This window comes from Miniopterus schreibersii (assembly GCF_964146895.1).
Source record: "Miniopterus schreibersii genome assembly, chromosome: 6".
Lineage (NCBI taxonomy): Eukaryota > Metazoa > Chordata > Mammalia > Chiroptera > Miniopteridae > Miniopterus > Miniopterus schreibersii.
In genome coordinates this window covers 24,054,036-24,068,718 of record NC_138107.1, presented here as the reverse complement: position 1 = coordinate 24,068,718, position 14,683 = coordinate 24,054,036, and the positions used below count along the sequence as shown (strand labels likewise).

At 39.6% G+C, this 14,683-nt stretch overlaps 2 protein-coding genes across 12 annotated transcripts in view; both read right to left on the bottom strand.

Moving 5' to 3' along the window:
- ZNF451 (zinc finger protein 451) overlaps nt 1-3,258 on the bottom strand; it is a 74,233-nt gene extending 70,975 nt beyond the window's left edge. For 2 of the 4 annotated variants that reach the window (XM_081140090.1, XM_081140092.1), the window contains exons 1-2: nt 2,921-3,222; nt 2,357-2,440 (exon numbers count right to left, since the gene is read on the bottom strand). In XM_081140090.1, the coding sequence (XP_080996216.1) occupies nt 2,357-2,440; nt 2,921-2,941 (105 nt within the window). In that variant the 5' untranslated portion in view covers nt 2,942-3,222. Of the gene's footprint in view, nt 1-2,356; nt 2,441-2,920 lie in introns of all 4 variants that reach the window. The other 2 variants (XM_081140093.1, XM_081140091.1) reach the window with 2 other exon arrangements.
- Nucleotides 3,259-12,882: 9,624 nt separating this feature from the next.
- The window catches only part of BEND6 (BEN domain containing 6), a 38,544-nt gene continuing 36,743 nt past the window's right edge, over nt 12,883-14,683 (bottom strand). For 7 of the 8 annotated variants that reach the window (XR_013999089.1, XM_081141262.1, XM_081141265.1 and 4 more), the window contains one exon: nt 12,883-14,136. The gene's annotated coding sequence lies outside the window, so the exon portion shown is untranslated. The remainder of the gene's footprint in view (nt 14,137-14,683) is intronic. The other variant, XR_013999090.1, reaches the window with a different exon arrangement.

Genomic DNA, 14,683 nt, shown 5'->3' with positions numbered 1-14,683 from the left:
AAATCTCATCTGCTGTGCTGTTCTCAAGTTTATGATAGGTTGCCTTAGCAGTTCTTATACCTTTGTATCTAGAGTAGCACTGTGAAAAATCATGTCATCAGCTCCTAGGCTAAAGAGTTTACTGGGAGTATATTAAAATACCCAGTTTCAAAGAAAGACATAAAGATGGCTGAATAATGAGCCACAGTACTAAACTGAAAAGAAAATGAAAGAAAAAGACCTAAATGAAAAGGTTTTGTTATGGTAACATTGTGTTTCTTGACTTGAGCCCTGTTTACACAGGTGTATTGGCTTTGCAGAAGTCAAAGGGTACACTTATGAATTGTGTTCTACGTTTATTTCAATAAAATATAAACGAAAGAGGTCATTTTGGACTTCCACATCTGTATTTTTCCTTTCCTTCAGCATGCTGTTTAGTTTTGGACTCTAAATTTTGCAAACCACAGAGAGACTGATGTGCTATCATGTAGATCAAAAATGAGAAAATTAAATTAATTAACAGCAAACTAAGAAATCCAAACCAGAGTAAATCAAGAAATGACATCATAATGCTCTTTTTGTATCTGGATTAATCTTAAGCAGGGAATTGTTTGTTATCTTTACTGGATAAACATTACCTGGAGGAAACTACTATAAAATTGGGTCACAGAAAGAAGTAGAAGATTCTGTTTGTAAATGTATTTTAAAATAGAATTAAGGTATCATTGTCATTTAAGTGTTATCACTAAAAAGGTAGAGGGAATATTTTTAATAGGTTTCTTCTAGTACTGTAATTACACTTGATACATTTAATTCATTTCTCCATTTAGAATTACCAAACCTTTGAACCTGTATTTGAAAACTGAGATAAATATAAGATGTTGTATCACACTGGATACACAAAACAGTGATTGTATATTTTTTATTCTAGATGAAAGATATAAGAGATTCTCTACATTTAAAATAAAACCTAAAGAGTTTTTAAAACTTCAATTTAATTCAAGTTTATATTAGTCACAAGCTACAATTCTTCATTCCAGAGTAACCAAAAAAATATTTTTCAAATCTTATTTTAATAGATCCCATCTGTGACTTTCAAAGTAAGCCTGTAGCTCACAAAAAATTGTGTGTCATTCTTACTTACATTTGCATAAAATATCAAGATAAATACTCTCCATCTACAAATATATCAATACTCAGGAAGAACCTGAAATATTAGTCCTAAAGAGCCCTGGAATCCTTTTACCAAATATACTTCAGTCCCTAGTGACTGGGGGCAGGATACAATCCTTCTAACCTCCCCACCACCCAAAACCTTAAAAGTTAAAAATGAAAAAGAGTACCATATACACTAGCACTGGAGAAAAAGCCACAAACAGATCTCATGGAAGATGCTTACACAAACCCATTAGAACACAATACAACAATGGATCACCACAATGGTTCTAATGTTGTGATACCATAGGATATTGTGTAATAACCAGTTTTACAAAGTTGCCCCCAAACCAACACAAATACACATCAGACAGACACTCAGAGACACCTTTACTAGCAAACCTCAACTATAGAATTCAAAGAGTACTTTAGAGTAGAGGTATTCTCCAAGCACAGCCCTTGTCAAAACAGTTTGGGGTGAAAATCATCCCACATTTATCATACCCACTTTCCCCCTAAACCAATGCTTTAAAAAGTGTGATTTGGAGATTTGTCTGTTCTTTAATTTTTCCAAAATGAAGATTCCTAAGCCCCACCTTCAAATTCTGATTCAATAGGTCCAGAGTGAGGCCCAGGAATCTACACTTACTAATGCTTGAAAACTGTCTCAAAGGGAATAAAAACAGAAAATGCAGCAAGTTCCTGGTGATGCAGGGATCCTCATTATGAACATCACTTGTTGTACTATGCTGTAACGTCATGACGTCAGACACTGGTGAGACCTTCAAGCTACCTGCCTCCAATGTTATGAAGCTACATAATACTCGGGTCTTGAGTTCTTACAACCCTCCTTCGTTTTCTACCTCCTTTCTCAGCATTAGCTGTCCCTTCTCCCTCACCTGTGTGTGATCTCTCAGAAGATACTTTTGCACCATTTCAACATACAGTCTTAAGAGACCAGACTCTGCACAGATTGAGCATAAAATGGCTCTACATGAAGGCCATTTAAGTGTACAACATGTACCTTGGCTAGTAGTCTTTGTGATGGCCACTGTGGTTGCTCAGTTTCCTAACCCTATGCCATGCTCCACACTGTCTCGTCCTCATCAGAGACGTGCGTACATATTTGTTGGACGATGAATGAACAGGTGAGGTGTAGTCACATAATCGCTTACCACGCAGTCTTGGACTCTGGGAAAAACCGAATATCGTTGCTACTTACACTAACAAACTGAATGTCATCTTCATTCTCATCCGTGGTGGACTCAGATGCCTCAGGCCCAGCTGGAGGGACAGATTCTATTATCTACAAAAATAAGCCAAAACACGCTTATCTATACGGCCGCGTACTTGCAGAGAGCGATTTCCCCCAAAGGAACGAAAAAGGAAGAGCTTTAAAAGAAATCTAACGGCACATTGCCACGCAAACCCGACTAAGAACAGAACTCGATGGAGTCGGATTATGCCTCTGCATACGTGGAGCCGCAGGGACCAGGCGGCCAAACCCAGTTACGGGCCCCTCCGGATTCCCCCATCTGCACAGGAAGGAGAGAGGCAGGCTCGCTACTGAAGAGCAAGCCCGTCGGCCGAGCTGCAGCAACAACAAGGAGCGCCGGGGCCGGGGGCGGCCGGGCGGCCATTGTTGCTGCTGGTTCCTGGCTCAGACCTGCACGGTCCCTGCCGCCGGGCTCGGCCGAGGCGCTGAGAGGATCGCCCCGCGGCCGCGGAAGAGCACCAGGCCTCACACCCAACAAAACACAAAACCCTTCGCGACTCGCCTACTCACCTCCGACCCTGGGTCTCCCATTTCTCCGACCGCCTAACTGACAGCAGCACCGCTCCTGCTGTCCCTGCGGCCGCCGCTGCCGTCCTCGCAGCCGCCACCGCCACCGCCACCGCCACGACCTCCCTTCCCGCCCAGCTCCGCTTTGCGCCGCCGTGACCCGCCCCTGCGTGAGCGCCGACGCCGCCGACGCCGCCAACGCCGCCGGCGGAAAGAGGTGCAAAACCGCTTGAGAAGGAGGAGCGGCCGGCTCTGGCCCGCTATCCTCCGGAGCCTGGCGCCCACAGTCCCGGCTTTCCTGCTCCGCGCCGCGAAGGACGCTGGGAACTGTAGTTCTACTCGCACCCGGGGATGGCCGAGCTTCGGTGGAAAAGATCAGAAAAAAGGACCCCAAGGCACGGCGCCTGCGTTTCGCCCCGGTGACGTCACAGCAGTGGCACGGGGCGGTGGGTGGGCTGGGTTCTGCTGAACAGGGGGTGAGGAAGGTTTCGAGTCGGATTTTGTCTGGTTGTGGAAGTGGAGCTCGCTTTAAAGGCGGTGATGGGTACTAATTTCTCCGTTTTTGCTTTTTTGCGGAGGACTGGGAATGGGGAGCTGTGGTTGAAGTCTAAGATCAGGAAGCTGATGTGGTCTGCGTCCCTCAGCTCCTCCCCAGCTTCTGCATGTAAGACAACCTGGGAAGAAAATTGAGGACTGGAGCTCCAGCCCCCAGGTTAGCTTGAAGAAAACTGGCAAAGCTAGAGAGCCCCGGGCCCGACAAGCCAGGAAGCCCAGGCCTAGCTAACTGGATCACCAAACCCTAGACCCACGGTAGAAAAATACACTTTTAAGAGATGCTCTCGATTATTACCTTGGTAAAATAAAATAGTTGACCTTTTTACAATGTTCACACTCAAAAAGCAGTCTATAAAATAGTTCACTCGTAGTCAACTGTGTTTTTAGTTTTTTCTCACATAATGCCTTACCAAAGAAGGCCTTTTATACACACAGTTGTCAAAGGTTTTGAAAAGAACTCAGGTTGGAAAATTCTTTTAAGTCTTAGATTCCTGTTTCTGCCTGTATATATACAAACCTACCATGTGACCAAACTTCCCTATGCATGTAGTAATTACTGCTTAATATTTGCTGTTTTCTGCATTTCCTCTTAAATGCTTTATGGTTTCAGTTGCTTTTCTACCTAGTCAGTTTGAAAAATTTAGAGCCAAATTGAGAATGAGAAACCTGCCTTTTGTGTTCCTCAAAAGCTGTATGTAAATATTGAAAACTTTTAAATGTCTAGGTAAAACTTGTATTTAAGTTTCTCCTAAAGTGCTGGTGAAGTCAGTGGAACATTGACTTGAACTGGTTGCAGGTAGGAGGAGTTCAGTGGTAAAACTCTTGGAAAACAAACCTTATGTGGCTAGAGCGCCAAAATACTCATAATCATTCCATTCAGTTGTTGCAAGGATTTATTCTGAGGACGTAATTTAATCTGTAGGAAAGGTTTTATGCAAAATATTTATCACAAGTTTGTTTGTAATAGCAAAGATTATAAAACATCTAAATGTCTGATTGGGGAATGGAATGGTTCAATTTTGGCATGCACTCTACCAACATAACACTATAGTGTTTCTACCATCATTGAAAATATTTTGGAAAACTTTCTAAAAGCACATTTCTCAAAAATGCAAAATATATATACAGTGGTACCTTGGTTTTCTGATGTAATCTGTTCCAGAACACTGTTCGAGTTCTGAAACATTCGAAAACCGAAGGATCCACAGCCGATAGCTAGGCCTCAGGATCTTGCCCTCAGTGGAAACCATGACATGTTCGACTTCCGAGGCGTGTTGGAAAACCGAAGCACACACATCCTGGTTTACAGCATTCGTAAACTGAAATGTTCATCAACGGAGACATTCGAAAACCAAGGTACCACTGTAATATTATCACAACCATGTCAAACCACCAAGCAAACCATGCCTGAAATAGGAAGCCTATTTATATATTAATACTTTTCTCTGGGTAGCTGGACTATGAGTTTATAAGAAAATCATTTGAAACACACTAACAGATTTATCAGACATGCCTGTAGTTCCCACAAAGCCAGGTTTATTTAGATTGGTGTAACAAAGGAGAACAAACCATAGGTAAATCGGGAGTCTCTCAATCCTAGGAAATTTAGATGAGATTGGGCTGGATGATTTTAAGGCCAGTCTGTGAAGTAGGGGACTGATTAGACTTGGAAGAAGCAGGAGACTTAACTATGAGGAAATTTTCTTTGTGTGACTAAGGAAATGTTTTTTGTTTTACTTGGGATACAGATCCATTATTTTGCTTTGTGAGTAAAGATCTTGAAGAGAGCCCATCATTGGGTTTGATAACCACTCTAATTTAATTCTCTTAGATTTGTCCTAAGCAACAACATAATAGATTTCCAGATCTACATCAGTGGCAATACGTTGATATTCACCCTTCAACTCATTATGTAACAAAGAAGTAATGGCTTCAACTTCAGTCTTGTTTTCATCAGTTTTCTATGAACTTTCTTGCTGTTCTTATTAAATGATTACTTGTAGAACCATCTGTCTGAACATTGGCAGCACAGCAGCGTTTAAAATTCTGGAGACCTGGTTCTTGCTAAAGGAATGCTACCAAGAGGCAAATTAAATGCATCAATAGGGCTCAAACCCTCTTTAAAATCATTATCCAAAATTCATAAATCTCAAAAAAAGGGGGGGGGAGTATAGCTAGCATAAGTCTGTAACTTATTTAAGGATCATTCAACTTGGGCAAAAGAGTTCATGTATACACACCACCAAATATTATTATATTTCAGTAAAAGCACAAGTACTTCCAATGCAATTCTAATATTAAGAACCATACTTGGTTTGGATTAAATGCTCTGGTTTTAAAACCTGGCAACTGAAATGATCTCTTTAACATTTCTGATAAAGTAATAAATAGATTTATAGGCATTTATTCCAAAACAAGAATATTCTGGGAAGAAGATGGCTTTTATGGAAGCCATTGTCATCAGCATTTTCTGGGAGTTACAGGATCAGAACAAAGATCATTTGGTTCTGTAAGAGTATAAAAGAGTAGCCCAGAGGTCTGTAGTGCAATTTCTTTGTTCTTTTCAGTCCCGGAATCCTGTACAAGTGTTTTGCATAAGGAAAATAAACCTGTTGGAGCACAGGACAAAAAGAGGGTGGTTTACTTCTGTGGTTGGTTTGTAAATACAAGCCACTTTTCTCACTTGAGTGTGCTGTATTGATTACTTCTTTAGAATATGGACATTCTTCCTTCGAGCAATGTATTTGCCCTTATGAGTAAACTGAAAACAGCAGTTTTTGGTGCTATTATTACACATTTTGAGTAATTTGCAAAATTTCCTACCACCTTTCTAGAAATATTTGGAGGATCATCATTCACTATATTTGCATTATAGTAATTCTATTCATACATGTAAGGCTACTGAACAAGAATTCTGATGGTTCACCTTGTAGTGGGTTACAAGGGTTTTGAAAACACCACGGACAAACAAAAGTATTAGAACTGGTTTGTATTTCTTAAAGGAATTAGTGTGTTGCATAATGTTAAGTGTAGATATAATTATAACAATACTGCTGCAAGGTCGTAAGTTTTAAAATTTATCTAACCTCTTTTATGATAATCTATGTGTCAGAATAGTTGTGAAAATCTATTTACTAAAGAGTGGCTGTGAAGGAATTTAAGGCAGGCATAACATATTTGTTTCTCCGAATGAGCTGAAGAGTGAAAAATCTTAAGCAGAAGACATCTCTATAGAATTTCACACTTATAGAAAAATTGCAATAACATGTTTTATCCTATTCTCTATATCTAATCCATACACAGAGATATATGTACACATATATTTTTTCTGAATCATTGGAGAGTAATGTGCATGTATTATGCCTCCTTAATATTTGATGTGTATTTCCCAAGAATCAGGATTTTCTTTGACATAACCACAGTACTTGTTTAGTCTGCTTAGTCTGCTATAGCAATTTACCATAGACTTGGTGGCTTAAACAATTCATTTCTGACCATCTGGAGGCAGGGAAGTCCAAGATCAAGGTGCCAGCAGAATCGATTCTTGGTGAGGGCACTCTTCCTGGTTTGCAAACAGTCTTCTTGTGTCTTCACCTGGTGGACAGCAGAGAAGGAAGCTCTCTTCTGTTTTTCTTATAAAAACTTTAATCCCATAAGGAGGGCTGCACTCTCATGACCTAATTACTTCCCAAAGGCCCAGTCTCCAAACACAATCCCATTGGGGATTAGGATTTCAACATATGAATTGGGGGTGGGGGTGGGGGTGACACACACATGCAGTCCATAACAGTACTATTATCAAAATCTGGAAATTTAACATTGATTTAATACCATTTTCTAATTTACAGTCCTTATCACATGTTATCAATTGTCCAATCCAGGATCACATAATGCATTGAGTTATATGTCTCCCTATTTTTTAATTTGGAGCAGTTTTTAAGCTTTTGTCTTTCATGATATTAATATTTTTGAAGTACCAAGGCCAATTATTTTACATAATGTTCCTCAATTTTGGTTTGTCAGAGTTTTTCTCATTAGATTCAAATTATGCATTACCACACAAAATACAGTAAGTGGCATTGAGTGTTTGTGATCACATCAAGAGGCACATGATGGCTACCTGCCCCTCATTGAGGATAGTAATTTTTTTAAATTTTATTTTTCAATTACAGTTTACATTTAACATTATTTTGTATTAGTTTCAGGAGTACAGCATGGTGATTAGATAACCATATACTTTACAAAATGTCCCCCCCCATATTTCCAGTACCCACCTGGCACCATACATAGTTATTACAATATTATTGACTATATTCCTTATGCTGTACCTTACATTCCTGTATTTTGTAACTACCAGTTTGTACTTATTAATCCCTTCACCTTTCTCACCCAGTCCCCCAACCCCTCTCTCCTCTGGCAACAATCAGTGAGGATATTTTTAATCATCTGATCAAGGTGTCGAGTATCATCACTATGTAGATTTCCCCCTTACAACTAATAAGCAATCTGTGGGGATACACTTTCACCACCATGCCAACATCCTGCTCCTCATGAAACGTATTCCCTTATATATAGTATATTCTGATGATTTTTGCCTGATAATTTATAATGGTTACAAAATAGTAATATTTCAACTCTTCTCTCAACTTTTTTAAATTGGCATTTTTTGGTAAAAAAGAGTCTTCTCTCTTTTAAAAGATTTTATTGTAAGTATGAACTCACTGACTTCCTATTTTTTTTTAACTTGCCATTACATGTTTTTTTTGACATTTGCACAGAGTACAGATACTCAGAATCACATCAAGAGCCTTCATTGTCTGTTACCTGGTAATCATTTTGTAGATATTAGGAATTCCAAATATCAGAGATAATTGATTAACAGCTTTTGTAGGTCAGCTTACTTTTTCTACCAGGAAACTTATAACACTTGTCTTCAATGTACTTTAGCCACACTATATGTTTATGTCCTGATTGGTTTTTTTCTTTTGAGATAATTTTACATTCACATGGAATTGTAAAAAATAATATAGACTTCTGGTATGATAGCATGAGGAGCTATGCTGACCTGCTCCTAAGTGAAACTGGTGAAAAAAATTGCATTAAAAAACTACTTAAAGCCTATGGAAGTAGTACTAAGGACAAACAGCAAATGAAATATCTATTCAAGAAAAATCTATGAAAATTCTGCAACAAAGGCAAGAGTATTTGAACCAAGACAACTTCTTACTGAAACTGGACACAATGGATCTGGGCTGCCTGTGGCTACTTCAGCCAATAAAGACGAAGTTGAATCATATATGAGCATTTATTCCAATATTGCTGGCAAAATGGGAGAGTAGAGTTTGTCCACATAAAATCTGCCCCCCCCCCAACAGTTTCTTATATTGGGTAGAGGGACAAAGACTACTAGGGAAGTAGGCAGAAAAGGAATAAGAATGAATATAATGGTTCACAGGTTACAGGAAATGCGGGCTGGGGGCTGCAGAAGGGTGGGCCGCCTCAGGTGGAGGGGATGCAGGCTGGGGGTTTTGCAAAAGATGAGGCACCTCCCGGACAAGGCTGTTAATGCAAAAAGGCTGTTAATCTTTCCATGATGGTAGGCAGTTAAGGAGAATGGATCACATTCCAAGGTCAACTCCCAGGTCCCAGAGCGTACAACTCCCAGCCAGGTTAGAAAGTGCTTTTTCTAATTAGAACAGAACAACCACAGTTAACAGATCATGATTAATATTTCTTATAACTATAGCTAAAATCATAGTTAACAGAGAACAATTAATATTTCTGCCCCCAACATTATCACCCCCCTTTCCAGGTCAGTGAGACAGAGACTCAACTCCAGACTACTGCAGACAAGAACAAGGGGCTGTCTCTCCACTCCCTCGCCCCCAACTCCCCGTCAGAGAGCTCTTTTCCTGGACAGAGCAGGACATCAGCATTTCTAATCTTGCCCCCAGCTACCTGTTGCTGAGGCTAAGTCTTAGGTGAGTGCAATTGATAGGTAGGGGTCCTCCTTTTCAGTGCAGCTGGCACTCATGTGTGAGGACCCACCAAGACAGAGGCAGGCCTCTAGGCCCCAGGGCAGGACAAAAGGCATACATGAGTGACTCAGTAAACTGCAGAGGGTGGAGGCAGTTCCAGGAATTAAATCGGTGGGTTTGACGAATACCAGGTGCACTCCAGCTTCAGGCACCTGTGGTTGAGAAACATCTTGAGCCCACCCTTCCTAAAGAATTTATAACCCATGTAACTTTGTAACTGACAATGATTGCTTGCTCACTGTAGCCCTATATAAGCTTGTGGTAAATTTAGATCGGGGTTCGAGTCAGAATTCCACTGCATTGGATACGACCGAACCCCAGCTAGCTGGAATAAAAGTCCCTTTTGCTGTTACATTATCAGCTCTGGATTGTCTTTCCGCCACATAGGGGATCTGATTCTCGGACATAACACATGGACCAGAAATTCTACTTTGAACACAGTACACTGAGAATACTGGAGCCTTTATTACTCTTGCCCTGCCTGGTAAGGTGATGGTTATATGTCAGGAGAGACAAGACCAGGGGACTTCAGGCTGACACCTCCACCAAGTGTTCAGCTCCTGGGATGGGATGTCACTAAAAGACAAGCTCCACCTCTAGCTCCAGAGCCCTGGCTTAGAGAATTTGCCTGGGAGGAAAAGTAGGCTGTACAACAGATCGCTCCTAATCTCCTCAGAGAGGAGCCGACTTAATTTACAACAGATAGCTGACTTCATTTGCAACCCCATAGATGCTCTCAAGAACAGAGAAAAGTGGTGAAAGGCAGTTGGGAGGGCATTCAAGATACTAGGTAAACTGTAGGCTGCCAAGTTTCCATGAGAATGGGATAAGCATAGCTAAAAGAAGTCCTGGGGCGGGTGTGTGTGTGTGTGGGGGGGGGATAAATATCAAACACTGATTTCAGAAAATATTCCTTCAGAGACAGAATTTGATTGGATTACTCTGTAATTTATCCCCACAACATTGTTGAAAAACAGAGCGACCAGCAGGAATTATTGCTGCTAATTCCTACCTGTCAACTGCACTCAGCCAAGACTTAGTGCATTGGGTATGCTCAGGGAAAGAGGAAGAGCGCTCTGCCAAATCCAATGTCATCCCATGGTGACTACGGGATGCTACACCTCCCCGAGAAGCAACATAGAGGCTTTACACTGGGGGAGAAGTGGGGAGCAGACCTCACAGAAATAGTCCAGCCAGTCACTAAACAAATGAGCAAATAAGAATAACAACACCTGGAGGGAGGGGGACACCAGCACACAGAGACGCTAAAATGTTACCTAAAGTGTCCAGTTTCCAACAAAAAATTTAAAAGGCAAGCATAGAAACAAGAAAGTGTAAACCATACACTGGGAAAAAGCAGACAACAGAAACTGCTGACTAGAATGGATTTGTAAGAGGACTTCAAATTAGTTATTGTACACGTCCACAGCACTACAGGAAACATGATTCAGAAGGAAAAGGCAGGATGACCATGTCACATCAAATAGAGAATATCGATAGATAGAAATAGTTGCAAATCATATATGTGGTAAGACTTGTGTCCAGAATATAAAGACATACAAAGATAGGGGAGGGGGATGAGACAGGGTGGAATGGGTCATTGGGGAGAAAAAGGGACATCTGTAATATTTTAAACAAAAAAAAAAAATTAAAAAAAAAAAAAGATATACAATAAACAATAAGCACGGGAAAATATACTCGACAGTTGAAATTAAAAATTTAATAGATGGCTGCAAGTTATATAGCCAACAAAATCTCTTGGAAACGGAAAAAAGAAAGAAGCCCAGAGACTTAAAAAAAACAAAAAAGTAGCCCTGGACAGTGTGCTCAGTGGTTAGAGCGTCAGCTCACGCACTGAAGGGTTGCAGGTTTGATTCCCAGTCAAGGGCAAGTACCTCGGTTGCAGGTTCGATCTCTGGCCCAGGTCGGGTGCATGTGTCTCTCACATCGATGTTTCTCCCTCTCTCTCTCTCTCTTTCTCTTCCCCACTTCTTCCCTCCCCTCCACTTAAAAATTCAATGAAAAAAATATCCTCAGGTGAGGATTAACCAAAAAAAGTAGAGAAAAGATAGGAGACAGAGATTCGGTACATGAATCATTGAATTCCCAGGATAATTGGAATGAAAGGAGATAAAATGAAGAGTGGGGAGAAGAATGTTATATAGAAATTACACCAAAAGTAATAAAATAAATTTTCCCAGAATTGAAGGATGCAAGTACCCAGATTGAAAGGATCCATCTTGTGTCCAGCATAACGAAAGATAAACAACAGGCTCATTTTTATCCAATTCTAAAAAAGATTAAAAGAGCCTGGAGGAGCAGGTGGAGACAGTTCTGAATAAAAGAATGAGGAACAGAGGTGCATGAGGCTTCTGAAGAGCAGCACTGGGTGTCGCTCTCAGGTATGAACAAGGTAATTGGTGACCTTCCCATCCCTTCCCTTCTCCCCTAAGAAAGCAAACAAAGCAACAACAACAACAAAAAATAGAAAAAAAACAAATAAAGATTAAAAAAATATTGCTGCCAGGCCGGGCGTTGCTCAGCGGTTGAGCATCGACCTAGGATCCAGGCGATCAGAGTTCGATTCCCGGTCAGGACACATGCCCGGGTTGCGGGCTCAATCCCCAGTCGGGGGCGTGCAGGAGGCAGCCGATCAATGACTCTCTCATCATTGATGTTTCTATCTCTCCCTTCCTCTCTTAAATCAATAAAGATACTAAAAAAATACTGCCACACTTTTTCAGCAAATAGGTGACAGACAAAATCAGCAGAACCCAAAAGAATTTAATTAAAATTAAACAGAAAATGCAAGGAGAATGTCAAGGTGCCTCATGAGTGGCAGATCTCAGAAAGTTCCAGCAAAAGCATACATCCTGAAAAGGAGAAATTCATCCAGAAGTGCAAAATCTATAACCTATAGATTACAACTGAGGGGTGAGGTAAGCTGAGCTTCAGCAGAAGTCAAGGGGTTGGGATGTGGACAGAAAAGACATCTAGTATCAAGGGGACTCCTAGCAACAGACCTTAGAAAAATCCTGCAAAATCCGTTGAATAATACAGTTATGTTTTGCAATGGAAATTTTACTTACAGTTAGTAGGCAAAACTTGTATTTCAGAGTATCTTGAAAGGAAATAACATACAGTATTAAGCACCCTGAACGTTGTGTATGTATCCTACATAGAACGAGCATTTGCTATGGGTATTGTCTGTTTATTCTGCATAGCAGAGCTCTTTAGAGGCCAAACCAGCAGAACCACACGGCCCAACTGTAATGGTAATGCCTCAAGGTGTGGGTAAGGAAGCCAGAGGTCTAGAAAGGGATCCCCCCCCCCCGGATTTTATCCTTTAATGAGAAACAAGCAAATACTTTTCATGTTTTCAATGGGATTTATTTATATTTAAGTAAAAGTAGCAAATGTTAACATAAGTTATTTCCTTAAGAATATTCATTTTGTACAACTACATTGTTATCAAGCAACATTTATGGAATGTTCCCTGGGCCCACAGTACTGAGCTTTCTATTATAGGCACCCTTTTTCACAAGTTTATGCATAACCTTGTGCACTGGAGAAGCATGGAGCGGCGGTGCAGTCGTCACCTGTGACAACCTGACATCAAAGGAGAAACCTCTTGATGAAGAATGTTTTACCTTTCACTTGCTTACAAAATGGCATTTTTCTTTTTGTGTGATTATCAACCCTATATGATTTTGTTTAATTATTTTTTTCTTCTGATGCTATGAAAACAAACCAGTTAAAACTAAACAGTGTAGTAATATAACCAAATACATAAGGATATTATATCTTATGTGGATGTTTTAGGTGATATTGATGTTTTATATTGTATATCTGTATTTATACTTTGGGCAATAAAAAGTTAGAAGCATTTAAACAAAAAAAATTTTACTGAAAGTTGATGCATTGTGTTAACAATCACAAAAATTTGTATTTATTTCTTTTTGGGGAGTACAATGAAATAGTTTCCTATTGAAATAGAAGGTGTTGCTGCTCTCATTTTTTTATTTCTATTTCATACATTTTAAGTAACAGAATTATCCTGTAATTTTATTGCTAAAACACTATTACTTGGTTAGATAGGATTATCAGATTTTAGGCTGACTTTGCTGCTCTCTTACTTGTGAACACTGATTACTTCACAGTACTTTCCATACATGTGCTCATGCTAAAGATCAAAAAATTAAAATGGAGAGTGACAGGTAATTTTAAAAAAGTACCACAATTGATTAGGACAGTGATAAATCTTAATATTGTCATTGTCTTAATCAAACATCAAGGGTTGATGTTTTTGTTATGATAAGAACTCTGACTATCCTGTTAACTTAGCTATACAGAGAAGCATTTTGGGACAGAAAAATGCAAGAAACCAGAATGCATGCTTATTTGACTGCTAGAAATTCTCTAATTTGATGCACCGTGGATATTTAGGGTAGAATCTACATGCAGCTTGTTGCTCCATCAGGAGAGTCCATCGATGTTACAGATGTCTCACAGCCTGTCCCTGCACATGTCTCTCTCTGTTCACTGCCAGGGAGGTTGCAGATTCTCCAACAAAATCCAACGTTAGATTTAAAACTGGAGGTGCTTTATTTTGGATACTTATAGTACCTATAAAAAGCAAATTTTCAAAGACAGAATAAATTTATTTTAGAATTCTTATAGTCTTTTAACAGTGGTGTGAGTTACTTATTTTTGTATCTACTACAAATTTTGGTTTAAAAATACAAATTTTAAATAAGAACTATTACTACTGAGGTGACTTAGGAATTCTTTTAATGATCTATTCAGAGGAATTCCAGCATAGATAACAGTTAAAATATTTAACATATACTTGAATTTCAAATGACTTTTAAGGAACTTTTTACTAGGTAAAATTTCAAACACACAAAATAAAATGAACCATCACCCATCAACCATCTTAAAAAATTATCAACAATTCTGTTTGTCATTCTTCAGTAGCATATTGATTATATAAATATCAGGCAATATCTCAAATCTGCTTTACCTCTTTCAAAGAGGTAAACCAAATGAGCTTGGTCAGAGGAGGAATTACTGTGAAGCTAATAACACTTACCTACATAGGTATCTTCCAAAAATGGGGCCCTAGTAATATGCTCACATGTTTATATTAAATTTGCCAAAATTAGGTATTTCA